General features: G+C 35.5%; 1 protein-coding gene across 1 annotated transcript in view; it reads right to left on the reverse strand.

Annotated features, from left to right (window-relative positions):
* LOC310890428 (adhesion G-protein coupled receptor V1-like) overlaps positions 1–27076 on the reverse strand; it is a 93710-nt gene that overhangs the window by 61445 nt on the left and 5189 nt on the right. The window contains exons 5-18 of the mRNA XM_083852787.1: positions 26472–26734; positions 24710–24885; positions 23744–23868; positions 22740–22906; positions 22511–22654; positions 21161–21268; positions 20037–20141; positions 18509–18622; positions 15055–15620; positions 13580–13850; positions 12452–12781; positions 9171–9347; positions 8467–8690; positions 1207–1239 (exon numbers count right to left, since the gene is read on the reverse strand). Of these exons, the coding sequence (XP_083708913.1) occupies positions 1207–1239; positions 8467–8690; positions 9171–9347; positions 12452–12781; positions 13580–13850; positions 15055–15620; positions 18509–18622; positions 20037–20141; positions 21161–21268; positions 22511–22654; positions 22740–22906; positions 23744–23868; positions 24710–24885; positions 26472–26734 (2803 nt within the window). The remainder of the gene's footprint in view (positions 1–1206; positions 1240–8466; positions 8691–9170; positions 9348–12451; positions 12782–13579; positions 13851–15054; positions 15621–18508; positions 18623–20036; positions 20142–21160; positions 21269–22510; positions 22655–22739; positions 22907–23743; positions 23869–24709; positions 24886–26471; positions 26735–27076) is intronic.

Raw genomic sequence — 27076 nt, forward strand, 5'->3', positions numbered from 1 at the left:
TAGCCTGCCTTCTGTAGATGTGGAGACTACCTGTAGGATCCCTGTCTGACTCTACAAAATGTTGGACCTGCTCTCAGTAGCTCAGACTCATTCCCCTTTCTCATTACTCCTTTAAAGCACATGCTGAATGGTGCAAGAATGAAGTACGTTGACCAAATACGCATACTTCAGATTCCTCTCAGTAAAGGATTTCTCTCTCTGGGCTTCTCCTACACCATCTTGATCGTACTCTGTGACAGGAATGGGCAGTATCTGATAACAGTAATGAACCTTGCATATTACTTGCTTGCCTTTCCTCAGAAGCAGTAATTTTCATCATTTTAAATTTCTTATATTAAAAATTCCAGAGAAGCACTATTGCAGGATGCATCAAGAATACACCTTCAGATTGATGGTCTGCATATGATTTATTACATGTAGTTTTAGGTACTTAGATTCCTTTGCATCTTTCACGTTTCCTGTCAGTATTGTATTTTTCAATGAAATCGTGGTCCTGCATACTGTACATATTTTTGTGCTTTCACTGTGCTACAACCTAGACTTTATCAAACACTATTTCATGAAGAAATGTGATCTATTATATCCAGTTTTTGAAATCAGGCCCAGAACTGTGTCCAGAAGCACGTTTTAAGTAACTGGAACCTACACACACAAAAACAACTTAGCATTGTTGTAGCACAGTCTACAGGACAGGGTACAGGATGCAAAATAGGTAATACCTATTTAATAGAGTAACGTGCTCATGTTTGTTACATGTTTAAAAAAAAAAAAAAGTCGGTAGAAAAAATAACCTGTGTTATATAAATTATATGCATGTTAGTCTAAATCAAGATAACTTTCCTTGTCTTTGACTAGAGAAAATTACTCTGTAACTCTAATCAGTTCAGCCATTTAGTTGGGGCAAACTGTATTTGTAGCAGTTTAAAACAATTAATTCATTATTCCATGAAACACTCAAATATCAAACACTGAGCCATGCATTCATAACTTTCATCATTCACAGATCCTACATAAAGAAATGCCTTCAAGCAAGAACCCCATGCCATCAAACGAAACACCAAAGGGGAAGCATGCGTTGTCTGAAGAGATGCAGAGACGTGATTCTTGGGGGGGAAAGAAATGATAAAGACAGTTTCTGTCCAAACCAACCACTTCTGAAACAAAGCATTGATTCACTGAGGACAGAAAACAGTTCACCGCACTTACCCAAAGAACACGACAAACCTTTCTGTCTCTACCCTGTCAACACAGAGGAAAAAAAAAAAAAAAAAAGAGGATGTAGAAAGTAATGAAAGTGCCACTTACTAAAATTTCAATACTACCCATCTTATAAAAGAACAAAAAACTAACAAAAGGGACAAAAAAAAAAAAAGAAAAAGAAAAAAAAGAAGGCTTTCTTTTTACTTTCCAAAAGTTTATAATGTTCTTTTTATGGGAACCCTGCTTGCTTGGCATTTTCCTGTTGACAAAGGCCAGCAAGTGGGCAGTTCCCACTTAGGAGGAGTGACCCCATGACCAATTCAGCATGTCAAGAGCCACTCAAGGTGTTCCCTACCAAGCCCTCCTCAAAGAGCTTGATTACTGACTGCGTGATCACAACTGCAGCAGCCATCCACGATTATAACCCTTTATTAGGGAAATACATCTACGTGCCTCTGTGATATGGTGTTTCATCAGTCTGACAAAGTAATGATAAAAACAGATAAGCACAGAAAGAGTACTGATGGGTACACAAGGAAAAGTAATTAGGCACAAAATCACAGCAAACCTCATTTACAACAATTTTTTAGTTAATCAGATTACCAAAGTAGTATATATACATGTATAACATAAATACAAATATAAGAAAGAGAAGCAGAAGGAGAAAAAGGGGAAAAAGAGGGGACAAGGAAATAAAGGGACAAAAAAAAAAAAAGAAAAAGGGGAAAGGAAAAGGTATTTGCTAATCAAAAGGTTAAAAAATTAAATCAAGTTTCAACCAAGCATTTATAACAAAACTGCCACATGAAGTCAGTCAAAAGGGCAGCATTATTCTGCAATAGTAATCATGTATTTTGGCTTTCTTAATCAAAAATACATTAAATACAAAAACTGTATCGTCTATCAAAGCACCAAAAACAGATTAAAACAGTGTTTGTAAGGTGATAATTGGGCTCCACTAATCTCAAAAATAATTTAAATTTGGAATTCAATACAGACAAGAGTTCACTCTAAATTCTGAGAAGTAAATACATTCACAGACGTTCTTTCGAATAGGAAGTCTGAATTAATTGAAATTTGTTATTGATATTCACTGAAGCTAGGTATATATTGAGACATTCTCCCTTCCCTCAGAAACATGCAAAAGCATTCAAAAAACAGCAAAATATTAACACAATGAAAAGATCAAGGAGAAGATTCCAGAGTTGGTAATGCTAAAATTTAATTATATCGCTAAGCTGTTAGTAAAATAATTTACAACAGAAAATAAAAATGAATCACTATATCAAGTGAGCTTTTGATATGTATTAAACCTAGACAGCTTTCAGGTCAGGAAGCAACCAGTAAAATTCAGTCCATCAACTGGTAAAAAAGAACATTGTTCAGGTGGTTTCTCCATACAAACCCCATCTTGAACACCTGGATCCTTTTATTTATTTACTTATTTGTTTGTTTGTTTGTTTATTTATTTATTATCTGGTCATTTTTTTTCTCTGGCTGATATCATGAGTGGTCAGACCGCTATCACTGCCCTGGCACAGTAATGTTAGTTACTTCTCCAAAAAGTCATAAAACATCCTATGCAGAAACTTAATAGAAGCAGCTAGGTTTAGGTTTCCAGCTCCAAGATGCTGTTAAGCAAACAATGAATGAACGAAGCTGTGGCTGCCCCATCCCTGGAGGTATTCAAGACCAGGTTGGATGAGGCTGTGGCCAACCTGATCTAGTAGGTGCCATCCCTGCCCATGGCAGAGGGGTTGGAAGTGGATGATCTTTAAGGTCCCTTCCAACCTGAGCCATTCTGTGATTCGAAGAATGGTGCACTCAGTAGTATTCTTTATATCTATACTCTAAGGCATATACATGTAACTTTTCATAACATAGAATGCATATCCCTAACAAGAAATTTTTAAAAAATAGTATTGAAAAAAAAAAGAAGAATTAAGAGAACAAAGATAAATTAGGAAAGTACATTTTAAATTTAAATCCAAAATGTTTGTTGTAAAGTATTCTCACAGGTTTACTTTTTTCTAGGAATAATAAAAAAAAAAAAATCCCAATTCTATTGTTTTGAACAATTACATTGTAATGCAATTATCATACTCACATCCTGCAAACTTTTATCCTTTTAATCCAAATGCTTGCTTTTCGGTTCAGTGTACTCTTCATGTGCTAAACCTAAGTCCATACAGGGCTAAACCAGGCAAGGTGAAGCGTTCAGCAAATAGCTGCATAATACTTCCAGCAGCCAGCTCAGATCGACCCGGAGGAGCTACGGGGCTGGACACAGGGTCCGTGCCACCAGAGAGCTGCCAGGACACCAGCCCCATCCCCTGCCACGTGCACTTCCAACCTCGAAGAACAGAGGGGCGTTCATATACCACCCTTACACCACGGAGGAGATGCTCCCAGACTGCCTGACACTACACGGGTCCAGTTCAGTCCCGTTTCACTCCTCGTGGTATGTGAAACCAGCTCTTTAGGTGTTCCTCTGACAGCAGTATGGAAACAGGACAAAGAGGGCTATTCAGAAGCAGCAATAAAAGTTAAAACAGCTGCTTTGACATGGTGGCTTAACCGTGGCCAGCAGCTCCTCCAGCTAGTGAAAAGAACTCTTGACCAGGAATAAGGTGATACCAATCACTGGGAAAGCCACTTCCCTGTTTTTATCCTCAGCTTATTTTTTCCTGTAAAATGGCTATGTATGGACATGAAGTTTCATATCGTCACAGACAGTAAACCCTGGCAATGCTTATGATGCTGCCAAAAGAAATACAACCTCAAAGTGTGTAAAGCATTTCTTATACAACAAGACTAATGTGAAATGACTGATCATTAGGGAAATTCTTTCAGTAAAAAAAATCATAATTATTATGTAGCAAGAACTACAGATGAATTAGGACAACTGACAGGAGCTTCAAAATGTTTCTTACACTTTTTTAAACATGCAGTACAAGAAAATAGGAGAAATTAGAGTTTTGACTAAGTTTAAGGTACCATGAGAATTTCAATGTTAAGAACTAACTAGAACCACAAAATAATTAAATAAATAAATGAAAAATAGCTTTGAAGTTAATAACTTTTGACAAAATCTGGAATTTCTGCAGAACCTGAGTGTTCTGAAAGACACATGAGAAACTTAATTTCCACTGTGAATCTACACGGCTGTCATTATTAAACCACACTTCTCTAAAAGACTTTCTTTTCTATCAGGGTATCTCAAAAAGGGGGAAGTGAAATTGCTTGTGGAACATTACTCAATTTGCTTGCATTCAGTGTTCACCCCCTCTTCAATTTTTTCAGGATTATCTACTGATTTAATTAGAGGCAGGCTCTAGCTCTAAAGAACTGCATTAAAGTAGGATTTGCCACATTAGACTTTCCATAGTGCCTCTCATCAGAGGAAACACCTTCTCTCCAGGTTTAATCCATCATTTATTTGATTTTTGAGGCTATTTTAATTTTTCTGAGTCATAGCAGGAGAGATATGTTGTTATTTTGAGAAGTAATGAAAACAAGCAGTAGGTGTCCAGCGCACTCATTTCAACATTCTACTATTTTCAAATGACTTTTTCCCCGTTAAAACGCAGTCTGATCAAACCCTTGAGGCATCCCTGGAGGTTTTCAAGGCCAGGTTGGACTAGGCTGTGGGCCGACCTGATCTAATGGGTGGCATCCCTGCCCATGGCACTGGGGTTGGAAACTGATGATCTTTAAGGTCCCTTCCAACCCAAGCTATTCTGTGATTCTATGAAAATTTACATAAGTAAGATAGATATGGTTTTGAAACAGACACTAACCAAAGGGAATTACCAAGTAAGGAGAAAATCCTAGCTCCATTAAGCAGTATGGCAGTGAGTAACCCACAACACATAAACCCTTAAGCCCTGTCCATCAACACTACACAGTGATTTAAATGGCCCTCCTATGCTTTTCTAACTTTTTGACATGTAGCAACCTCTAAAACCCAAAAATGTTTAAAAACTGCCAGATATTTCACAGTGAAATAGTCAAGTCTGTATTTTACATTTGTAATTTTCAAAAAATTACTTCATAACTCATAGGTCTAATCATTTTCCACATAAACTGATGACAGAATGTCAGCCTATGGAAATCTGTATCCCATCACAGAAATCACTAGAACAATAAAAATCTTCAAATAACGTTGCTTCAGTTTATTATATATAGTAAATGAGATTTATGTCGTAACATATGCATATGGATCTGTTCTGGCATCCTAACTTCCATGAGTTAAGACTCAAAAAATGCTGGAGCATAAGGACTGCCTAAACAGTTGTCTGTTTGTTGATTATCACTTCCACAAAATAAAAGTGATTTATCCCCAGATCCCAAAGTCTCCAAGTTCTCAGTCTCACCACCACTCACTCATGAGCACAAACACAGGCCACGTCCCCAGCCCACATACCCTGCAGGTTCTGGCCCTCTGGTTGTGCCAGGTGCCAAACTGATAGCTGTCTGCACCTTAACTGGGGGGCTGATAACTGCCAGTGAGAGATTACGTTGTGTAGAAGGAAAAAACAGCAATCAGATTTAAAAAAAACTGATTTCTGTTTGTGCTTACCAGGTAAAATGAACAGCCCTAGTATGCATATATGCTCTCACAAAGCACACACACAATTTCCATGGCCTGTTCCACCTACATTCATCAAGAAGACCAAGGTCTTTCCTTTCTCACATAGATTTCACTACAGACATCTGGTTTTATTTATGCTTGGTCTCAATTCAGGCCTATTCAGATAGGGCAGGCATTCAACCTGAATCTGCTCCTAAAAAAAGAAAATATAAAGAAGCTTCAGCAGATACAAGACTCTCTTGCTCCTTCATTACTCATCATTACTCATCTGTGTTCTTTGGAATCATATTTTTCATGTTATACATTTTCCTCCAGTTTGTGGACAAAATTCAGAGCTAGTTTTAATATCTGTGGTCTAAGTATAGAGAGCATAAAGCAAGAAAGGATAACATTGTTTTTAATGGCTTGGAAAAAATATAGTTATGGATGCACTTAAAGCTTATTTAAAATTGAACTGCCTTGACAATACCACTAAGCCGTAAATAATACATCCTTGTTAGAACTAATTATTTTGATTATTTTACCCGTGCTATTAATAATTGCAATACATTGAATGCTTATGAACATATGTCTATGTCTGTAGTTTCATTAAAGTTCTTACATGCTTTCTTTTCTCGCTGACTTATGCTACAATTTACGGAACAGTACAAGCACATCTACAGCACAGTGCGTCTTTGTTTTCATGCTCATTCACTACTGCTGTGAGGTGCTGGCTGCCAGCCTCGGAAACTGAAATCTTCTATTTGTCCACAAAATACCAACCAGGCTGAAAGCAATAGCACGGGCGTACACGTAACCCTGCCAGTATCCTTCAACCCTAATTTGAAGAGTCATGTCTAGTACTGAAAGGATGATCTCTGCAGTCATTTCATTCTTGGCTTCTGCTAATTAGTTGAAGTGAGGGATGCTACCAAGGTCTAGAGAAAAGTTCAGATTCTATCTCCTCCTTGCTTACTTCTTTTTCCAGGACAGACCACCTGTTCCTCGGTTCACTCTCTGACCCTGCCAAGTGTGGGAAAGCTGCTTACTGTTGGCACACTTTTCACCATCCACTTCATGATCAACAGAGCCTACGGCTTGCACCATACACAGCAAAAGCAGAACACTGGTTGTATTTGTTCAGCTGCCAGTTCAATCCCTGTTGCAGCCACCATTTTCAAGGTATAGCCTACAGTTGTAACTCAGGATAAATGGCAGAAAACTGTACTTTCACACACGTGAATCAAAAAAGTTACCCTTTCATGCTGCTTACTTCTATCTACTTACTTGTTTACCTCAATACCACTCTGCATTCTTGGCCACCTTACACTCAAAACTTGAACCATCATTTCTAATCCTAGTTTCCCCCTTTGTGCCAGAGACTCTAAAAAAATTCCTTGAGACAAACCAGTTTCTCCCACAGAAAGAAAGCGGAGAACTGCTTGCAATAGTCTCTGTTTTTATTCTGAAAAGGATTGCCTTTTTAATGTAATGAGTAGCCAAGGTAGAATAAAATAACTAGTTCTGAACTACATGCATTAACCAGCCACCTTTTAATCAAGCAAGCCAATCCCGCAAAGGAATAACATCTTCCCTGTGTGCCATAAAGATGTTCGAAAACCATGTTTTCTGAAATGGGATCTTCTAGTGATCAACAACAGCGTGAGGAGCTTCTTGCCTATTGTTTGCTAATGTGGAATCACTGTGGATATCTGTTGTGGATATCTAAGAGCTAGCCTACGCTTCCTGTACAGAATAAAAATACTTCTTCTGCATAAGGTAAGGACTATGTAAGTAGTAGATGTTCAGTGTGGAAGCTGGTGCTGGCAGACCACTGTAGTATGTTTTCAGTAAAAGTGGAAAATGTACCTTAGACAAATAGGAGGTAATACAAGAGCACGTGTGGTGGTATTTCTGTATTTACTTATGTAACTGAGCTGTGGGAAGCAGGACAGACGATATAGCCAAGACACTCTTGTTAGTAACTCAAAGAGGGAAAAGACTCCTGATTATAAACTAATTTAAGTTTTCTGAACAGTGTTCACATGCAGATAATAGTATCACCTGAGGGCCCTTACAGCCTGTTATCCTAAAATCCTCCACTAGATGAGAAGGGAGACCAGAACACTGTGCTTCAGAAACCCCACTGCATTCTCATTAGCAGAAGACTGCAATAATAGTCACACTGGGATATTCTGGGGGCTATGAGCTGACAGAAGTATCTAATTATCAAGGAATATTGAACATGCAGATCAAACAAATAAACTGCAAGTCTAATTCTACAGTGACACCCAAGTTATAAATGTTTTTTCTGACAGAAAAAGTTCTGCATTGCTTTTTAGTTCTCACTTTAGTTTTTCCCATTATCTTACTAAATATTATTTTTCCGAAAAAAAAAGTGTTAAAACCAAGAGCTATAAAAAAGATCAAAACTGAAAGAACTTTCTAAATAGCATACAGAATTTTCATGAAAATATAAACAGTTAAGTCATTAGATAATAAATGCAAAATGGTTTCTTACATTGATCTCCAGTCAAAGAACCCATACACAGTCTGAAACAAGGGCCCACTATTTCTTCAGACACATATCAACACAATGCAAGCAATACCATGTAATTAACACTGTGCTAATCTGTTATGCATAAATTGAGTACTGCAGCTGATACATATGAATAGAGAATAGGGTACAATACCTGTCCAAAGTTAATAACACAGTTTCGTTCATTTCAGGTACATCATCAGCTTTAATGGTGATGTTAATTGTGGTATCACTTTGTCCAGATAAGAAAACCACGGAGCCGTTAAAAGGACTTATATCATCCTGTGTTACCGCCTTTTGATTGGGACCAGAGGGTTTCAAACTCCAGAACACAGTTGCTTGACCATCAGTCCCATCTCGATGCAATGCAATGGAAACCTGTGAAACACATTAATTTGTTGTGACTTGCAAAAGTAGATGCAAAACCGATTACTCCCTTGCAAATTACTATTTGAATAAATAATAATAAAAACAAAAGTTTGGCCAGTTCTAATTTGAGAATGGGAAATGATCTATCTTATTCAGGATTTGTCTCAGTCCTACTTTACATGACTATGCTCGCAATTGGTGAGAGAGACTAACTGCAGTATCTTTTGCTCTGTGTGAGCATCAAGGGCTAACTGGTTTTAGATACTTACACAGAAAGCAAAGACCAATCTCAGTTCTCTGGAAATCAGTAACAGATTATTTCAGAGCATTTTTTTTTTTTTTTAAAGAAGAGAATATTTAGGATAAGACAGAACTTACAGGAAGGCTTTTCCTCACATTAATTGTCAAATGCTACACTGAATACAGCAAACTCCACCTTCTCCAAATAAGTTTTCCATAGCAAAAGACAATATAAAAAGGCTTACTTACCAGCGTAGCAGGGGAATCTTCTGGTTCAGAAAGAATAATCGGTAGATTGCTAATAAAGCCTATTTCTCCATTTGCAATATCTGGAGTAATCCTCAAAGAAATATTTCGAATTTCGCCTAATCTAGGACTCACAGATGGGACTAGAGGAATTCTATTCACCAGTTCAACTCCTTCCAGCTGTAGGAAAAAGTAAAAGAAAAGTGAGAAATAAGAAGCCTCAGCACCAAGTCAGAACAGTTCTGACATTTCAGAGTAATTTTCATATAAAGGAAGTATACATCTCCAGAGCAAATTCTTCCTACTGATAGCACTGCTGTTATAAAAATTTGTAAGTAGACATGTCAAAGAAATTAAGTGGATATTGTTGAGCTGTCAGCAGAATGGTACACCTCCCAGACAAATCATGTTAGTGTATGTAATTAAACACAGATCAAGCCAGAGAGAGAGACTCTGTTCCAGATCAGCTGATACATTACTAGAGCTATTAACAACAGTCATTGATGAGCAGCATAGGCAATTGTCTAACATCATTTTTTGTGTCTTGCATTGATAAAAATCTAGGGAAATCACTGAAGTCATAATAATTTACAGCCCTTGATCAAACAGCCAAATAATAATCCACTTTTCTTTCCTCTCCACAAAATTTTAAGGAATTCTCTATCTAAGAACTACCAGAGCCACATTAAGAATTTAAATTCAGTACAGTATTTCAAAACTGTATTTTACTTGTCACTGCATTTCTGATAGATTATAGATACTAAGAGGAAATAGATTTTTTTTCATCCTTTTCTTTAAAAGGGAAGCATCACTCGCTAAGCCCAGCACCAGTAGTGACACACCAAGGAAAGCAGAACTTGCCTGTTTAATTATTTCCTTTAAATATTATTTATTCCATGTGATTCTGTCTACATGCATCATTACAATAAATGTTTCCATAACAGATTTGCATATATTTCTGTGAACATTTCACTGGGGCATAAACTCCCACTGACATTTTTTCTTGGAGTTATCAGGTGTTATCATAGAGTAAAGCTTTATTTTTTGGGGATAAAATAGTGGCCTTTCTTAAATTCATATAGTAATCATGGTTCACCATTTCAAAAGATGATTTTTAAAGTCTTACAGTTCTTGAAACCAAACTCTATAAATATGTGGGCTGTATCATATTTTGTTCCACAACTGCTTGAGTAACACCCAGAAATATGCATGAACATTTATCTGATGATAGATGGAAATGTTTTACAAATACTGTATTTAGTAACTGATTCTCAACCATTCCAACTTGTTATCAAAAGTCTGAAGAACAGATGATGGCACTGTTTGTTTCTCCTCTTTTCTGAGCTTTCTCCTAGCATAGGCCCCGATTCTGCAATTAACAGGATGAAAGTGCACCATTGTGCGGTTATTAGCTCAGTAAACTTTCTGAAATACTACACAGCCAAAACAATTTGCTCTATTTAAAGTGTATGCTGTATTTGGATCCTGTATGGTACCTTTGGAATAAAGTAATAATCAATAAAGAACAGAGATTTTACTCTTTCTGCAATGTTTCCTTTAGTACCTTTTAAAGGAAACCAGTACAAAGAGAAAAAAATATATAGTTATTTGAACAATAACAATTAGTTTATGAGCTTAATTTTCAGAGTTAATCTTCCTAGCTATACCAAAAACCGCATCTCTGATTACAGCACGTTATTTAATTGAAGGTGTCACTAAGGAATATATCTCACATTAACATTATCTCCTGTACCTTTATTCATCCTACAGTTTCATTTGCTTCTCTGCTGATTCCTGAGTCAATTCTTTATTTTGCCTAAGTACAACTCATTCTAAACATGTTCACTGAGATTATCATTTATTCACGATGCAGAAGGATTGTCACAGTGATAAATAGTGGTGTTTTCCTTCTCTATGAGTTTCTAAATTAATTATTTGAGCTGGAAAGCTCCTCTGATTTAATTTCTTCAAACAAAGATTTTATTTATAGTTCATGGAGAAAGTACAGAAAAAAAAAAAAACAGATTGGAATCTACAGTTTGAAAATCCAGGCAAAGTGCTTGGAATGACTGAACATTCTGAAATATTTATCAGATGTGTGTCTTGACTACAGTCAAAGGACAAAAAAAAAAAAAAAAAAAAAAAAAACATTGAATACATGGAATTAGACATTTAAGAATTTTGTGGATCTCTCAAACCTCTTGCAATCATAAAACATACTAACGTGTTCTAGTATTTCAGAAGGCAATTCCTAATCTAACTGTGAATGCCATAAATAAATAAATAAATAAAATTGCATATTAGATAAACAATATAATTCTGGCAAAACTTTTTGTTCTCATTATTCCTCCTGTAAGAGAATGTAGGGAGAAGGATGTGGAGGGAGGAAATCTTTCAAAGGTCTTAGAAGTGATTACAACGTCTTTGGTAGACTATAAGGAAAATATAAAACCTGGCAAATTTGAAATTCATGGATATAACATCAACACCTTCAACGATGATAAAAGTTATCTTTTACAAATTGAGATAGAAAAAAAAAAGGAAAGAAAAAAGTGAAGAAAACTATACAGGGAAAAAAAAAAGTAAGTTCTCCTAACAAATTTATATATAAATGCAATATAATATACATATAATATATAATGTATATTTGACCCTTTTTAATTTAGAATAGTTCAGCTGGAAGAGCAAAGATCACAGTATCACAGAATTGTAGGGGTTGGAAGGGACCTGGTCAGGCTGGAGAGTTGGGCAGGAAGAAACCAGATGAGGTTTAACAAGAGCAAGTGTAGAGTCCTGCATTTGGGAAGGAACAACCGCAAGTATCAGTACAGGCTGGGGGATGACCTGCTGGAGAAGGACCTGTATCAAGCCCAAGATACATTTACTTGCATGTCATTTCTGAAATTTTTCCTGCTTCAGTAATTTAATTTTAAGAACCTTATTTTTTTCACGTTCCAAGTCAGAGGCCAAGCAGAAACATGCTTCAAGGGGCAAGCAACAGACAACGCTGATCTCATTTTGATAAATTCCATGATTAGTACCTGAATCCTCTTTAGTTTTAAAATTTGTTTAATTACTAATGATTAGGGATAGAAAACTTTATAGCATAGTTATGAAAGATGTCTTTTTAAATAAGAAAATCTTTGCTTCAGAGCTAAGCACTTTTTTTTTTTTACAGGAATGGTCATTTAAATTACAGTCAAGGGGAAGGATCAATTATTGAATCATATTCCTCATATTAAATAAGCTAAAAAACAAAAACAAAAACAAAACAGCTGAGATACCTGTATGAGGAAATGAGCACCATTTTGAAGAAATGCATCTTTTCTTATTGGTATACTCAAAGTATGATGTGTTTTTCCTTCTGGAAACAGGAGGATGCTGTTTCTAGACATATTTAGAATGCCATCTTTTGCTCTCTCAGGATCCAGAGCTCCAGCTGGAATATACAGTGCAGTATAAACTAACTGCACATTTCCAACTGTTCCTTTCTCCCTTACAAAACTCAAGGATAAAAAGCGTCCTGTTGGATTACTTTCAATCTTCTGATTCTCCAAAGGATAAAACTTTATTACGCCATAAACATCATCGCTGTCCTGAATGTAAAACAAAAGCTGCAAAACAGAAAACAGCATCACTTACTCAATGCTACAATTAATATACACCACAGTTTTCACGTTTTCATGAAAGTATGTCCTGACTGTCATCATACATTTTTATCGTTAGTGAATTGGCACTCAAGAAAGAAATCAGATTGACAGCCCCAAAGTGTTGCTTGTGCACAAGCAGCACACCACTGATAGCAGCAACTTTCCTGCTATGCCTCATCTATGTCAGAATGAGCTTTGAATAACTGATTTTTGGTTCAGCAGCCAAAGTGAATAATTTGAATATATTTCAGACTGTGAAAAAATCATTTAATTCACCAAATTCATTCCAATCATATGTTCAAAAAGCAAAGTAGGGACCTGAGTCACAGAATTGTCAGTAATGCTAATTACCCCTTATTTAAAAGTTCAGAGGTTAGTCTTAATCACTAAGCCATCCTCTTGAAGCTGTTACTCTGTGTAAAACATTCCAGTACCTACAGCAAATAAGCAAGTGAAAATAAATGCTCAACCTTCTCTTAGCAAGCAACCAATCAAGATAGCAGTTATGCAATGATATTTATGATGGGAATATTCTAAGCTAAATGCTACTGCATTAAATAGGTCTGGCCTTATAAAATATGTTAAGCCAAAGACTTTGGATGTGGCTCTTTATACTGAGAATACATCAGCTTGCTTCACTTAAACTCAAGCACAACTACTTCAATTTAGCCAATCCACCAAAACTGGTGGATCCTAATCCTAATCCTACTCCCTAATTATTATCTATCACCTCCTCAAAACAAGTTCTGAAATCAAACTTACCTCAGATGGTTCGCTGACTTCTGCGCCTCCCTGTATTGTATGAGCTAAGAGCTTCAGAAGATAGGGCTCTGCTTCTTCTGGTATGTTATCATCAATAATGGTCAGTGAAAGTGTGACCAGCATCTGTCCTTGATCAAAATGTATCTCCCCGGTCTCTGGAACAAGGTCTGCAGTCACAGGTGACAGATCACTGCTATTTCGAGTTATGACCCAGGTCACAGAAACATTTCCATGTGTTCCACCATTTCTTACGATCGTGATCCCTTCAAACCTGTGGTTTTGAATGAAAATAAAAATCTGTAACATGCAATTATAATTAATATCGGTTTACTTAGCTATCTGTTCCCTGGAAGATTTATACTGACTTCAGTGGAATCGATATTAACTGCTGCTACTGACATTTGAGTCAGGACTTAAAATTTGTGAAATCATACCACAGAAGTAGACTTTTCTCAGGTTGCTTATTCATGAGATAATATACATAAAGACATGAGTAATATATCTAAAGACATTAGTTAAAATTTATTTTGTTTACAGTAAGAAAGATACTGAGAAGAGGAAAGTTGGCATGTTTATATTTTTTCTCAGGAAAGATGTTAAATTTCAGAAAACTTTTTCTCAACTAAATTTCTACACTGTTTTATGGACTATATCAAAATACAATTGTCAGGCATGAGTGTTTAAATAATGATTTTATTTAAAATAAAGTGACTCAACTATTTGCCTATGCACTGAAATATAATTTATCAATATTTGTGATTATGGAAATGTCACGTTTCCTGTATCTGTGTATAAGAAAGAAAAAAAAAAAAGTGAATATTGAAGTGCTGGGCTCTACATACTAGAAATTGTTCATAAAATCATAGGTTGATACATTACCTCTTTCTCTGGGGATGAACCACCATCACTAGCTAGCAGTGGACATTTTTACTAAAACTGGCAATATTGTATAGATATTAGTTCTGCTTGTAAAGATTTGTGTGGAGATTTGTTTTTAATTTATCTGTAAAATTACATGTATTTAACTTTTTTGGAAGTCTATGGGTATTCAGTACTTCACAGAAGACACTCACCACCATTTTTTAACCAGAGACTGACTTTAAATACAGTATAGACAAAGATTTACTGGGAAAGGAAGCCTGAAATATATTTTCCACTTATATGAATGGGTGTGTGGCCGCATCACAACTTCACTGATCCATCTTTTAGATTAAGGGTTTTTCAGTATTTTGATAATGTCATTAAATATTTACAGTTCTCATATATAGTTCATAAATATTAAAATACTTCTGCATAATTAGACATTTTCTCCCTTGAAAATTCTATATCGTTTATAATAATTACACAGTAGGTGATTTCTATATTAATTTTTCACTACTGATTTTATAATTACTGTCAGTGAAATCCTAAGGATGCTTTACAGTGCCAAACAAATCCCTTAACATGACGAGATACTGTTTGAAGATCTGTAGTACCTTGAAATTTGGTCTTCATCAATGATAACAGTTTGAGTAAACAGGATACTGTTGATTGAAAGCACTCCATAGGGTTTATCATTTGGTTGGATGGTGACGTGAACAACAGATGGATTAACCAAAACAGCATCTCCCTGTAACGTGTCCTTAAGGAGCATAATTTGGAAGGTCTCAGCAATTTCTGGTATGGCATCATCAAGGATCTTGAATTTCATATATACTTCATGAACTAGAGGTGTGAAGACAATAGTTGTATTTGGCTGAAGATCTAGGAAGTCTAAATTGAGCTGCGCGTGTGCTGTTGAATTCCCAGTTATGATGGTGTAACTGACGGAGACTTCACATTCATCAGGTCCAATTAATTTTCCACTGTCATCCTTACCACGAATCACTTGAATTGTGAGCATTTCGACTTCCTCAGGCACCATGTAAGTGCTCTGAGCAAATCGCACAGGGCTGTCATTTTTCTTAATATTAATCTGAACAGAATTCCTTGTGGTGTTGATTTCAGCCCCTCCCTCCACACTCCTGAGATGAACAACAAACAATTCATCATTTTCAGGTATCTGGAAAAATAATAGTAGCAACAGGGTGTAAGTCCCATTTCAAATACATGCAGAACACTTACTTAGAAATATGTTATGTATATTTAGCAATAAAGGGAAATAATACAAACATTACAACCCTTTTCACATTAAAATAAACAGGCAAAAAGAAACTCGCTTGCAACTTTGAAAATCCCTTCTCAAAATTGAATGTTTCCATTTTCTAAGACATACTTCTATGCTATGGAAATATGAAAAAGTGGGAAAAGACAAAAAAAAAAAAAGGGCAAACAAAAACTAGGCAAGAATCAGATGAAGCTCTATCTTTCCAACTAGAGAGTGTGAGGAGATCCAAACTCAACTTGTGGAAGTTGCTCTGCTTGGACACAAGTGTTCCTGACAGTTATTTAGTCTGACATCTTTATTTGCTGATGTTAACACCATTTTACATCTATGCATGCCTGAAAGAACAGAGGAACAACATATGAACACAACCTACCTTGGCCCTTTTGTTCCTATTCAACGGGAAAAAGAACAGTTCCTACTTTCAGACAGACTCACATTCCCAGCACAGCTTCAGTCACAGCTCTGAGAATGTGCTTGCTGATGCTTATCTATTAATTAGACTTTGGCATTTCTACATGTGGTTTGTTTAGAACTGCACTTTAGTTTTAGCTCTTTAGTCTCTAATAACTGATGCAGCAGACAAAAAAGAAGGGTTTATAAGCCTTGAATTGCAGAATTTAATATTTTTTACTTTATATTATTACATTTTATTCCCCAGTCTTGATAGGCTAAGTCTGTTGAACTGGAAAATATCATTATTTTATTAATACAGAGAGATTAGAAGGAAATATTTAAATATTACATAAGATCCTCACATCTCATTCTTGTTGTGGACTCTCAGAAAAAACAGTATTATTTGCTTCTGAGATAAATTCCACAACAAAATTGCTTATGTGTTACTAATGGCATTGCTTTGTTATAGGGCTGATGAATCCTTTCCATGTAGTTCTGTTTACTGAGCAAAAAAAGTTCAGAATTCCTTGTGGTCCAATATTTCTTCTCTTTTTACACATTTGTTAATTGGCCACCCTTAGATCCTGTTTCAGGGCACAAAGGGTATGCACGCCGCTGTCTTTGTAGCTGAGGCCAATTTTGTCCCTTGTTTGACTTGTGGCACTTAAACTTGCATAATATTATTGACTGATGCAGGTTGTTTGTTTTTTTTTCCAGCGTGAGATTTGCAAGCTCTCTGTCACCTCTCTCCTACACTACTATTTCCTATTTTATCTTATTAAAATTGATGTTAACTTACGCTTGTTTTAGTTCACTAGTTCATATACTGTCTTGCAGTACAAAAATACGCATTTGACAGTCAGAACGTACATGCCATTTTAGTTGCAGATAAAATCTTAGTATCCTACATAAATAAGGCATTGTGGAGCTTTCAATTACATCATGATTGACCAATAAATACACGAGTCAAACTTCGAATATAATAGTATAAATGATTTCCAGTGCTGCCTTGCCTCTTTAATTTTCTCTTAAAGTTGCAATTATACTTAAAAAGGAAACCTGCACAGGAAAAGTACTATAAATGCAGAGCTGTGGAAATCAGAACTGCAGTCCCCTACCTTCTGTAAGGCTGCACAATTCAGAAAAATACTTGTTTCATTGGTTTCCCTAACTCAGATCCTAAAAGCTCAAATTAAGTTCTGACAGTAGTGTTACTGGATTCTTGTGAACTCTATCATCATCATCATCAATAAAGGTTTTTGTGCAAAATTCATCTTTCACATACACTTGTGAAAGACTTTCAAAGAGTGGAAAGACGTTGACTAGACACACCAAATACAGATCAAACTTTTAGAAACAGAAGTTTGAGAGCATTTCTCAGAATAAAAATAAATAAAATCACATCCTCCCAAGAGAAAAGACCCTAATAATTTATTTCTGTGTGTAAGTCACTGAAATATTACATTGAATTGGAAAGAGATGTTTCTACACTTCAGCACCCCAGGTTGGCACAGCCTCTTAACACTAGAGTATCAGTAGAAATGTGGAAGGACATTTTTTATAACTAAGAGTAAAAAGGAAACAAGCTGCTTTACAGTTCTGTGCTCACTTCTGAGACACACACCTTTCACCATTATTGTTTTCTTATGAATTTCTTACTAAGTTGTTTTGCATCATATATACTTATTTTGATGTCTCAGTTTTCCCTCTTAAGCTTATTATAAAGGAAAAGAAAAACACAAAAGAAAAGTGCAGGTAAGAAAAAAGGAAAATCACAAGTTGCAAATTAGAAGAATGTTTTGTTTACTCTGAGATAAAAAGAAAGCCTCACAACCTATGAGTTATGTTGTGGTTTTTTTTTGTTTTGGTTTGTTTTTTTTGTGTGTGTGTTGTTTTTTTTTTTCAATTGGCCAATCTGAAAACAGAAAAATGTTAATTATCACCTAGTATTCATGCTTTCCACAAGACTGCATGTTTGTTTCAGGAATCTCATCTATTTTTAGGATTTTTTCAAATATGTTTCTACCCTGAAACATATTTGAAAAAAAAAAACCACAAACAAACAACGACAAAAAATATTTTTGAATCTGCCTTTTCCCTGTGAATCTTCAATGTGTAATATTCTTTCTTTAGTGACAAAGATAACATGTCTGCTCAGCCAGGATATGCACATAAACTAAAACTATTCACTGATGAGAATTAAAGAGGGAGCTTGGAAAGAGTAAAAATAATAGACCAGAGAGCCAAAATTTAACATCACTTCATCAAATAGAACTGCTTTTAACCTTATTTAAGCCAAGCCTTTTTGTAACTTATTACTCTAAGTCTTTCCAGAACTTCAGTTAACCTTCTACGTATCAAAGCCTAAGATGAAGTCAGCTTGTTCCTACCTGATCATCAAGCACTGTTAAATTATAAATCAGCTTTGATCTCCCAGGTGTGAATGTAATATTTCCCTTAGCTGGACTTAGGTCTTCTTCAGCTGGGTTTGGACCATCTTTTATCTGCAAAGAATTGATTTGTCTGATGAGAAGTCTATAAAGCAGGAATACAAATCCAGTGCAAGTACAATAACCAATATGCAGTGTGACTTGCATAACAAATGACTATCTGTTCAGCCATCTCCAACTTACAACTTACATGAACATTCAGTTGTGAAAATCTGCTCTTTTCTGGCAGACAGTGTAAGTCAGAACAACCACTCTGAAGAAATCCCGTATTTCCAGAATAAGAGGAAGAAAACTACTTCCATATAGGCCTATGGGGACTCTTTAGTATATTCTGATGCATAACTGACTCTTTCATATTACAGAAAGGATATTCATGCAAATTCAGTTTGAATCAATAGTATTTCATAATAAATTCCAAGACAAAGTAATAGTACTTACTGGTTTTGTGTCCCTTCTATCTTAACTTGTGATATTAAAGATACTAAATTTAACAGTCAAACTCAAAATACTACAAAGCCTCTTAAAGGTCATATGGGATTTTTTGGTTTTAGAACATTTTGTAAATTATTTTTCAACATACATATATAATGATGTGAGACAGACCTAAGTAATTGTCCAGAGAGTAAGATTTACTGTACCTTAAAACAAACATATTTGCAAAAAATTGCACAGAGAATCATATTCAGTACTTTAACTATTCATGCTATATTTAGTATTAATAAAATCCAGTGCAAAGCTTTTCTGGTTTTGACAGGTCTAGACTAAAGCTTTGAGGTCTAGATTAAAGCCTTACCCTATAGGACCAGGCAACTAGTACAGAAATATCTATATGAAAGATTTTATATATAATTTTAAAGTAAATAATAGAGTCTGAGCTAGATAAGAAAAAGAAAGCAATGAAGTCAGTAATTGTATCACATTCAAATCACATATGTAAATAACAGGATAAGTATTCAACATGATTAATTATTTCAAAAGCTTCATTTGCAGGGGATTCAAGATAGAGATCAAGATACAGATGATTATAGATACAGAAATTCACCAAATCCTGAGCACTCACAGTTCAAAGTTGGGATAATCATTAAAGACTCACGTGAATATTTGTATGTAAAATAAATATTTTTTAAAAAAATTAAAAAAACTTAGATAAGACACTTCTTACATACTTAATATGCATTATTTTCTAGTAATACATACTGATGTTGCCTCACGTACCTTTCTAAATGACAGAATATACTCGGTTTTCTCTAGTACCTCTTAACGTTAAACAGTCAATTAAACAGTCAGATAATTACAGTATTTTCTATATGACGGTTAATATGAATCCCTTTTATGAAACAGATCTACCTAATGTAGATGTAGGTATTTTGTCCTTCTTCCCCTTTTGCAAACACTTCAATAAATTATGATTACAGCCTCTCAGTTTAATCCAACAGACTACTGTATGAAGTCTTTTGGATAAACTCACCTCAAAAGTTATGATGACCGTCCCATAGGTTCCCCTCTCTCTAATTAGAGTGAGCGGCACAAATTCATTTCTGCCCCTGGGCTCATTCACTGTGATTAAGGCAGACTAATGAGGAAGAAAAGGAACAGACAATCAGACACAGATCAAATATCACAGCAGAATGAAGAAACTGTTACCATAGAAATATCAAACTCCCACAGACAAGTTAATCCAATCCGCAAACCAGTCCACTGATGGCATACATTTCCTAGCAACCAATTAGTTCAGCTAATGAAAACCTTAAAAGATTTCAGATAAAAATGTATCACGTAATGCAATTTGTGTGTTTTTGTTGTTGTTGTTGTTTGTTTGTTTCTGTAAATGAACATAGTCAACATACACAAAGCACTGACATATCATCACTGGTATTTTTAGGAGCTCCTACACCCATTAAAAATAGGTTTTCACCATCATGAAGTCGTTTATTAGATAGCTAGCTATAAATGTACTCAGGACAATCATTTAGGTCACTGGTCACTTTTTTAGGCTATTGTAGGTAACAGATTTTGAAGATATCCACAAATCCCAGAAGCAGCTTGGCTTAGTACTGTGGCTCTAACATTTTCTTATGTTCTTATGTTTTTTCAGAGAAGTCCTATACAAAATTATATTGTCAGAATGCTGTCAATAAGGCATAGCTACTCGTTCTACTAATACAACCTCTGTATTATTGCAAATATCATCTGCTGGAGTAACAACAGCATCTTATCCCAGAGGGTGTTATAAAATGCATATATTATGACAATGTTCCCTCAGTAATTGGTAATTAACCCTACTGCAAGAAGCTGTGCCTGCTCTTCAGAGGAACAGGTTTATATTCAGAAGCTACTTCTTTGTTTACATGCTACATTTCAAAACTGAAATAACAGTAGCAATAAAAACAAACCAGATGTAAATTATACACTCAGGTAGAGAGTATTTATACATCCAAACAAGTCTGGAATTTTAACTGTTATAAATTTCCAATAGAAACAAAAATAATATGTCAGAAATACATGCTTATAGATTTACTTCCTTTCATTATCCTTTCAGAAATAAGCAAACTACCCACATTAAAGCCAGAGAAGACTGAAGAATATTCAAACCTGGATGGAACTGGAACTGTTTGTGTGACTCACAATAATCAAATAGTCTTCTTCCTCCACTGCAAAATGTTTCACACGTCTGGTATCCAGAACAGAAAGAGTCTGTATCTGCAAGGGAAATATGAGGGTGACTATGTTTATCTACATATGTATATAAACAAATACATTTTATATTACATTGTATATAGTGAGAAAAAGTACGCATAGAATGTTAAGAATTCCAAAATTATGTATAAAACTATACATGAAATAGCTTTTAAAACTTTATATTTTATATATATATATATATATATAAGCAACTAATTTACAGAATTAACATAACTTATCATACATTTTCCAGAAAATGTTCTATGACTTGATTGCTTGAGAATTTCTTCCCCCACTTCCAAGCAGAGCTACAGGCTGGGAGATGAGTGGTTGGAAAGCTGCCTGGCCGAGAGGGACCTGGGAGTATTGGTTGATAGTCGGCTGAATATGAGCCAGCAGTGTGCCCAGGTGGCCAAGAAGGCCAACAGCATCCTGGCCTGTATAAGAAGCAGCGTGGCCAGCAGGGCTAGGGAAGTGATTGTGCCCCTGTACTCGGCTCTGGTGAGGCCGCACCTCGAGTACTGTGTTCAGCTTTGGGCCCCTTGCTACAGGAAGGACATGGACGTGCTCGAGCGAGTCCAGAGAAAGGCAACGAAGCTGGTGAGGGGTCTGGAGAACAAGTCTTATGAGGAGCGGCTGAGGGAGCTGGGGTTGTTCAGCCTGGAGAAGAGGAGGCTCAGGGGCGACCTTATCGCACTCTACAGGTACCTTAAAGGAGGCTGTAGAGAGGTGGGGGTTGGTCTGTTCTCCCACGTGCCTGGTGACAGGACAAGGGGGAATGGGCTAAAGTTGCGCCAGGGGAGGTTTAGGTTGGATGTTAGGAAAAACTTCTTTACCAAAAGGGTTGTTAGGCATTGGAATGGGCTGCCCAGGGAAGTGGTTGAGTCACCATCCCTGGAGGTCTTTAAGAGACGTTTAGATGTTCAGCTTAGTGATATGGTTTAGTGAAGGACTTGTTAATGTTAGGTCAGAGGTTGGACTAGGTGATTTTGGAGGTCTCTTCCTACCTAGACAATTCTGTGATTCTGTGATTCCCAGGTAATCCTCCCTGCACCCTCAAATGTAAATATATAAAAAATACAAACAATGTAAACAACTAACTATGACAAACTTACATCACTGAAGTTATGTAGTATTTTAGGACACAAAACTAACTCTTGTCACACAGAGTGCTTTTTTCTAAAACATGGCCAGACTGGAGGACCTCCCTTGGTCCTTGCCAACCCATACTATTTTAAGATTTTAAAATTAAAATCGATTTACCCACAACAATCTGTGTCCAGCCATGAATGCATACACACTGTTGTTAGAAGCTCCCTGTGTGGCTCCTCCATGAGTAACCACAAGGTAGGAAGAGGCTCCAATTTGGAAAGACACACAACTTGTAGGATTCCACATACTGAAATTCTGCAAGAAGAATAAAAAAAAAGTAAGATTGTGACTTAAATTCCTTATTAACTAGCATGTCTGGTGTTCAAAAACAAACATTTACCTCAACAGGAACAAATACTCCTTTCCACTGGTAGACAGTAGAAAACAAAGCTGGAGGCATACGCAACAGAACACCGTACAGGATTTCTCTTGAGGTAAAGAAACACCAACCAGATGCTGATTCTTCCACAAAACTTTGCAAGACAGATAGGACACTGATACCACCCCCTGCAATATAGTAAAAAATAAAATAAAATAAAATAAAATAAAATAAAAACACTATTTACTATTATATTACTCTTGATATCTTTTCTAACCCCATTCCCATTATTTACCTCCCAAAGCCAGACCTAGTATGAGAAATGATGAAGTTGTGTCTTAGTATTTGTTATAAGTGTATATAAATACATAGAAATGTTACAATGCTAAGGATATAATGAGAGTTAAGCAGTAAATGTATTTTTCATTCATTACAACTGCACATGGAAGACATATAGGCAATTTGAGTCTGACTCATAATAATTGATCTTGGAATTTAGCTAACAAGAGAATTAGCTAGATAGCAAGTAGTAAAGAAAAAAAAAAAAAAGACAAATTACAAAATGTTCATGTTTTGTTCCCCATTTACAACATGTTCATGTTTTTATTCCAAGACGGTCCCTAAGCACCGTCTTGTCAGAACTAAACTCCAGGAGCTAGACTCTTGCATGTCACATGTCATTTATACTGTGTTAGAAAGATCCTGAGTTACAAGTAGTACGGAACAAATTTTATTACACACACACAAATAAATAAATAAATAAATGGCTAGTGACAATAATGTTCATATTAGCAGCAAAGACAGAAATAGAGATTACTGAAACTGGCAGAAGTGGCTGATGACAAGGTGATTCTTAAGCAGCTAAAGTATTTTATCTACTAAATCTTACATAGGAAAATATTAACTGAATTGTGTCTGAATACTTGAATTTACATTCCCAAGCTACATCTCCTGTATGCTTGGCTACTCTCTTACTATCTCCACTTCTACAAAAGCAGTGGACATTCTCTGTAAAGTGAACGTACTGATGCCAAATGCAGTATCTGATGATGTCTCCCACTCAACGCTCACAGAAACGTTAAGCCCATTACTCCGTGAAACTTTCAAATAAGCTGTAGTGTTGGCTTCTTCAATTATGATGAAATTTGTCCTAAATGTGAGAATCATAAAAATAAGGAAAAAATTATTTTATAGTATATTCATTGCTGTAATAAAAATAAGATTTTTACTGTACAATTCCAGATGCAGAATATACAACAGAAATAAAAAGAAAATATTAATAACAGGTTTCAGTATCTGATGGACTGGTAGCTACATTAATTAGGGTTTCCCAATGATCCTTACTACAATCATGCAAAATCATAGGCAATTCAACAAAATCTTTAAACAGACTGAAATTTAAGTATATTAAATTCACGTAATAAATGTTTAGATAATATTATTATTAAATATTAATATAAATTATTAACTCTAAATATCAATGTATTAATAAAATAGCATACATACATTTTTTATTTAAATAGTAAATTTATTTAATCTGTATGGTTTCAGCTGAATGGTTTTTAAAAATGGCAGTCCATATGTGTCACTTGCTTCTGAAAAACAGCCTTCAGTGAAAGTATATTTTTTACAGGTTTAAAAATGAAAGTAAATTATAAAACGTATGACTTCCTGGACACTGATATGAGGTTTGGAACTTTTAACATGGAATACTATCAGTGGAATATGTAGGCACTAGTGAAGTATTAGTTTATAAAGAAAAATAATAATAAATAAATTGAAATTTTGGATTATGAATAGTCCTTTTTATGCATTTTTCTACTCTTTTGTTTAGCAGTAATAGTATTTCACAATACCTTTCAAAGTTACAGATTTACAAATTGGGTTGCTGAATTTCTTTAATGCGATCCATCAAAAACAAAATTGTAGAGAAATATTATCTCTTTGGAGTATGAGCAACTATCTCCTTTTTACTGATCAGTGTAAAGTACCTATTTCCAACTGTATAGATGCTGAAAAGCCCTAGTGGAGCCTGGTTTTGTAATATTGTAATCATAGTTTCCACTCTCGTGCCTAGTCTGGCTCCTCCAGTTGGATTGAACAGGGTGACAATGAAGTGCTCATCCATTTCTGGTTCTTCATCTAGTACCGCAGAAATATGCAGCGTCTGATAACAAAACAAGCATACAATGTTATTGAGACATGATAACAGATGATGACACAGCTCTATCAGAATGTGCTACCTTTTTTTTAAATTTATTTCACTATAAGGCTTTGGATAGCATAGCAGGAGAAGAGCAGCTCATGAAGCTGGAGAGGACAGAATTGAGGCAAGCTCAGACTGAGTTCAGACTGAGGTTCTAAAGCCATCCATCTAGTGGCCTCCATTGGTGCAACACTAAGATGAGCATATTCACTTTTCGTTGTTGTTGTTCTCTTTTCTTTCTTTTCTCATCCTATGATCCTCTGAAGTTTTTGATCCTAATTTCATACTTTTGTTCTCTATTTATTCCATACATTTTTGGGTAGTTTATACTCACAACACAGCTATAAGTGTAATCAGTTAAGTTGGTTTTAATTTATTTTAGTTGGCAGCTAAGCTATCTTCAGGGAAACAGGGTAATCTCACTACTGGTGCTGTCAAGAAAGAAAAGGAAAAGGAAAAAAAAAAGCAAGAATAGTGAGAGATTTGAAATACTCTTTCCTCTCGATGCTTCTTTCCCTCTCCTACACCACTGTGGATGAAGATCAGGTCTTCTAAAGGCAATCTCAAACTAGCAAAGAGCAATCTAGAGAAAGCTAAGTGCTTCACTTTCATTTGGGGCTCACTGTCATCCTTCACACTACTCAAACAAGCAAAAAATTTCATAGGTACGCATAGCCTTGCTGTACAAAATAAAAAGTTAGTGATGATGCATTTGGAAATAATACAAAATTTACAATGTTTTATATTTCTGTTCATTTCCACAATAAACCATATTTACCAACTATATTAAGAAGGCTCCAACTTCTTATAGATCTGCTGCATTGTGATTCCAAATGCATCTAAAGGCCAGAAATTGAAAACCAGTGTTTCCAAGAAAAGTTTGTCTCAGTTTCTATCCTATTGCCTGTAATATGCTAACACTAGCTTCACCAGCTTTACTGGCAAAAATAAATAAATCGAATTGTGATTAAACCTTAGAAGAGTCAGGATTCACAAACTTAAGCTAGTTCATTTTGTAGCTGACATTCTTGTGAGGACAGTATAGAGGCAGTGAGCTTAATACTTAAGTTATTTTCCAATCCTAAGACAGACAACTGTTCTACTTTTTGTATTTGTTGCAGCACATTCTGTTTAGTTCAGACTAACTAAAATGTTAAATTACAGAATGGGATTTTTACTTTGATCTTAACTATTAGGCTTGCAAATTATCACTTTAATTTAAAGTAAGTTTGCATTTCAGCTATAGATTGACTACATAAAAAGAACTGTTCCAAAGCACACATGAACGTTATCTATAGTGTACTGTTTTCAATTTACCTCAACCCTTACAAACTAAGAAACACCTAAAGATGAGCCCATTTAATTTTCACACACTTCCACATCAGATAATAACAGGAAATCAGTCACAGCTCATGACTCAATTCACTTTATGAATGAAAGAAGTAGAAAAAATAAACAGAAGATAAAGCACAGACATTTCTGAAATCTTTCCAATATTTCCAAAAAAAAAGCTTCCTAGACTTCTCTGGTAATAACTAGCATATTACCTTGAACCTGACTCCCTCTTCGAGCACAATATATCCTTGAGAAGGGGTCAAATCCATTGTTGCCTCTGAAGAATTAATCTCACTTACAAGATACTGAACAGTCACAGTGCCAAATATTCCCTGAGGTGGTTCTCTGATAATATTCAATACTGCAACACTTTCCATCAAATGGATAGATGTTTGCTCTCTCAGAAAGAAGTGATTGCTGTTATTGAATGACAAAACTCCATGGCCATCATCATTGGCAAGTATAGTAATTGTAGCTTTTGAAAAAGAAATAATGAAAATATTCTTTGGTTAACATAGTAAAATATAAATATACATATATAGTAACATAATACATAACATAAACACAAATACATTCTTCCTTTAGTGTGTATGTAATGCTTATGTGTCCATGACATTACCTGAAGAGAATGGGAAGGCATTTCACTTTAACTAGGAAGATCTCTAGACAGGAAGAATATAGTCTCTCCTAGAAAAGGATTATGAACTCTCTAAAAAGACCTCTCAGTTCAGTGAGGTAGTACACATTGAAAAACTCATCTTCGTGCTTTCTGATTCATTGCTTTACATATAAACTTTTTAATTGCACAGATTTCACA

Source organism: Anser anser (assembly GCF_964211835.1).
Source record: "Anser anser genome assembly, contig: HAP1_SCAFFOLD_136, whole genome shotgun sequence".
Lineage (NCBI taxonomy): Eukaryota > Metazoa > Chordata > Aves > Anseriformes > Anatidae > Anser > Anser anser.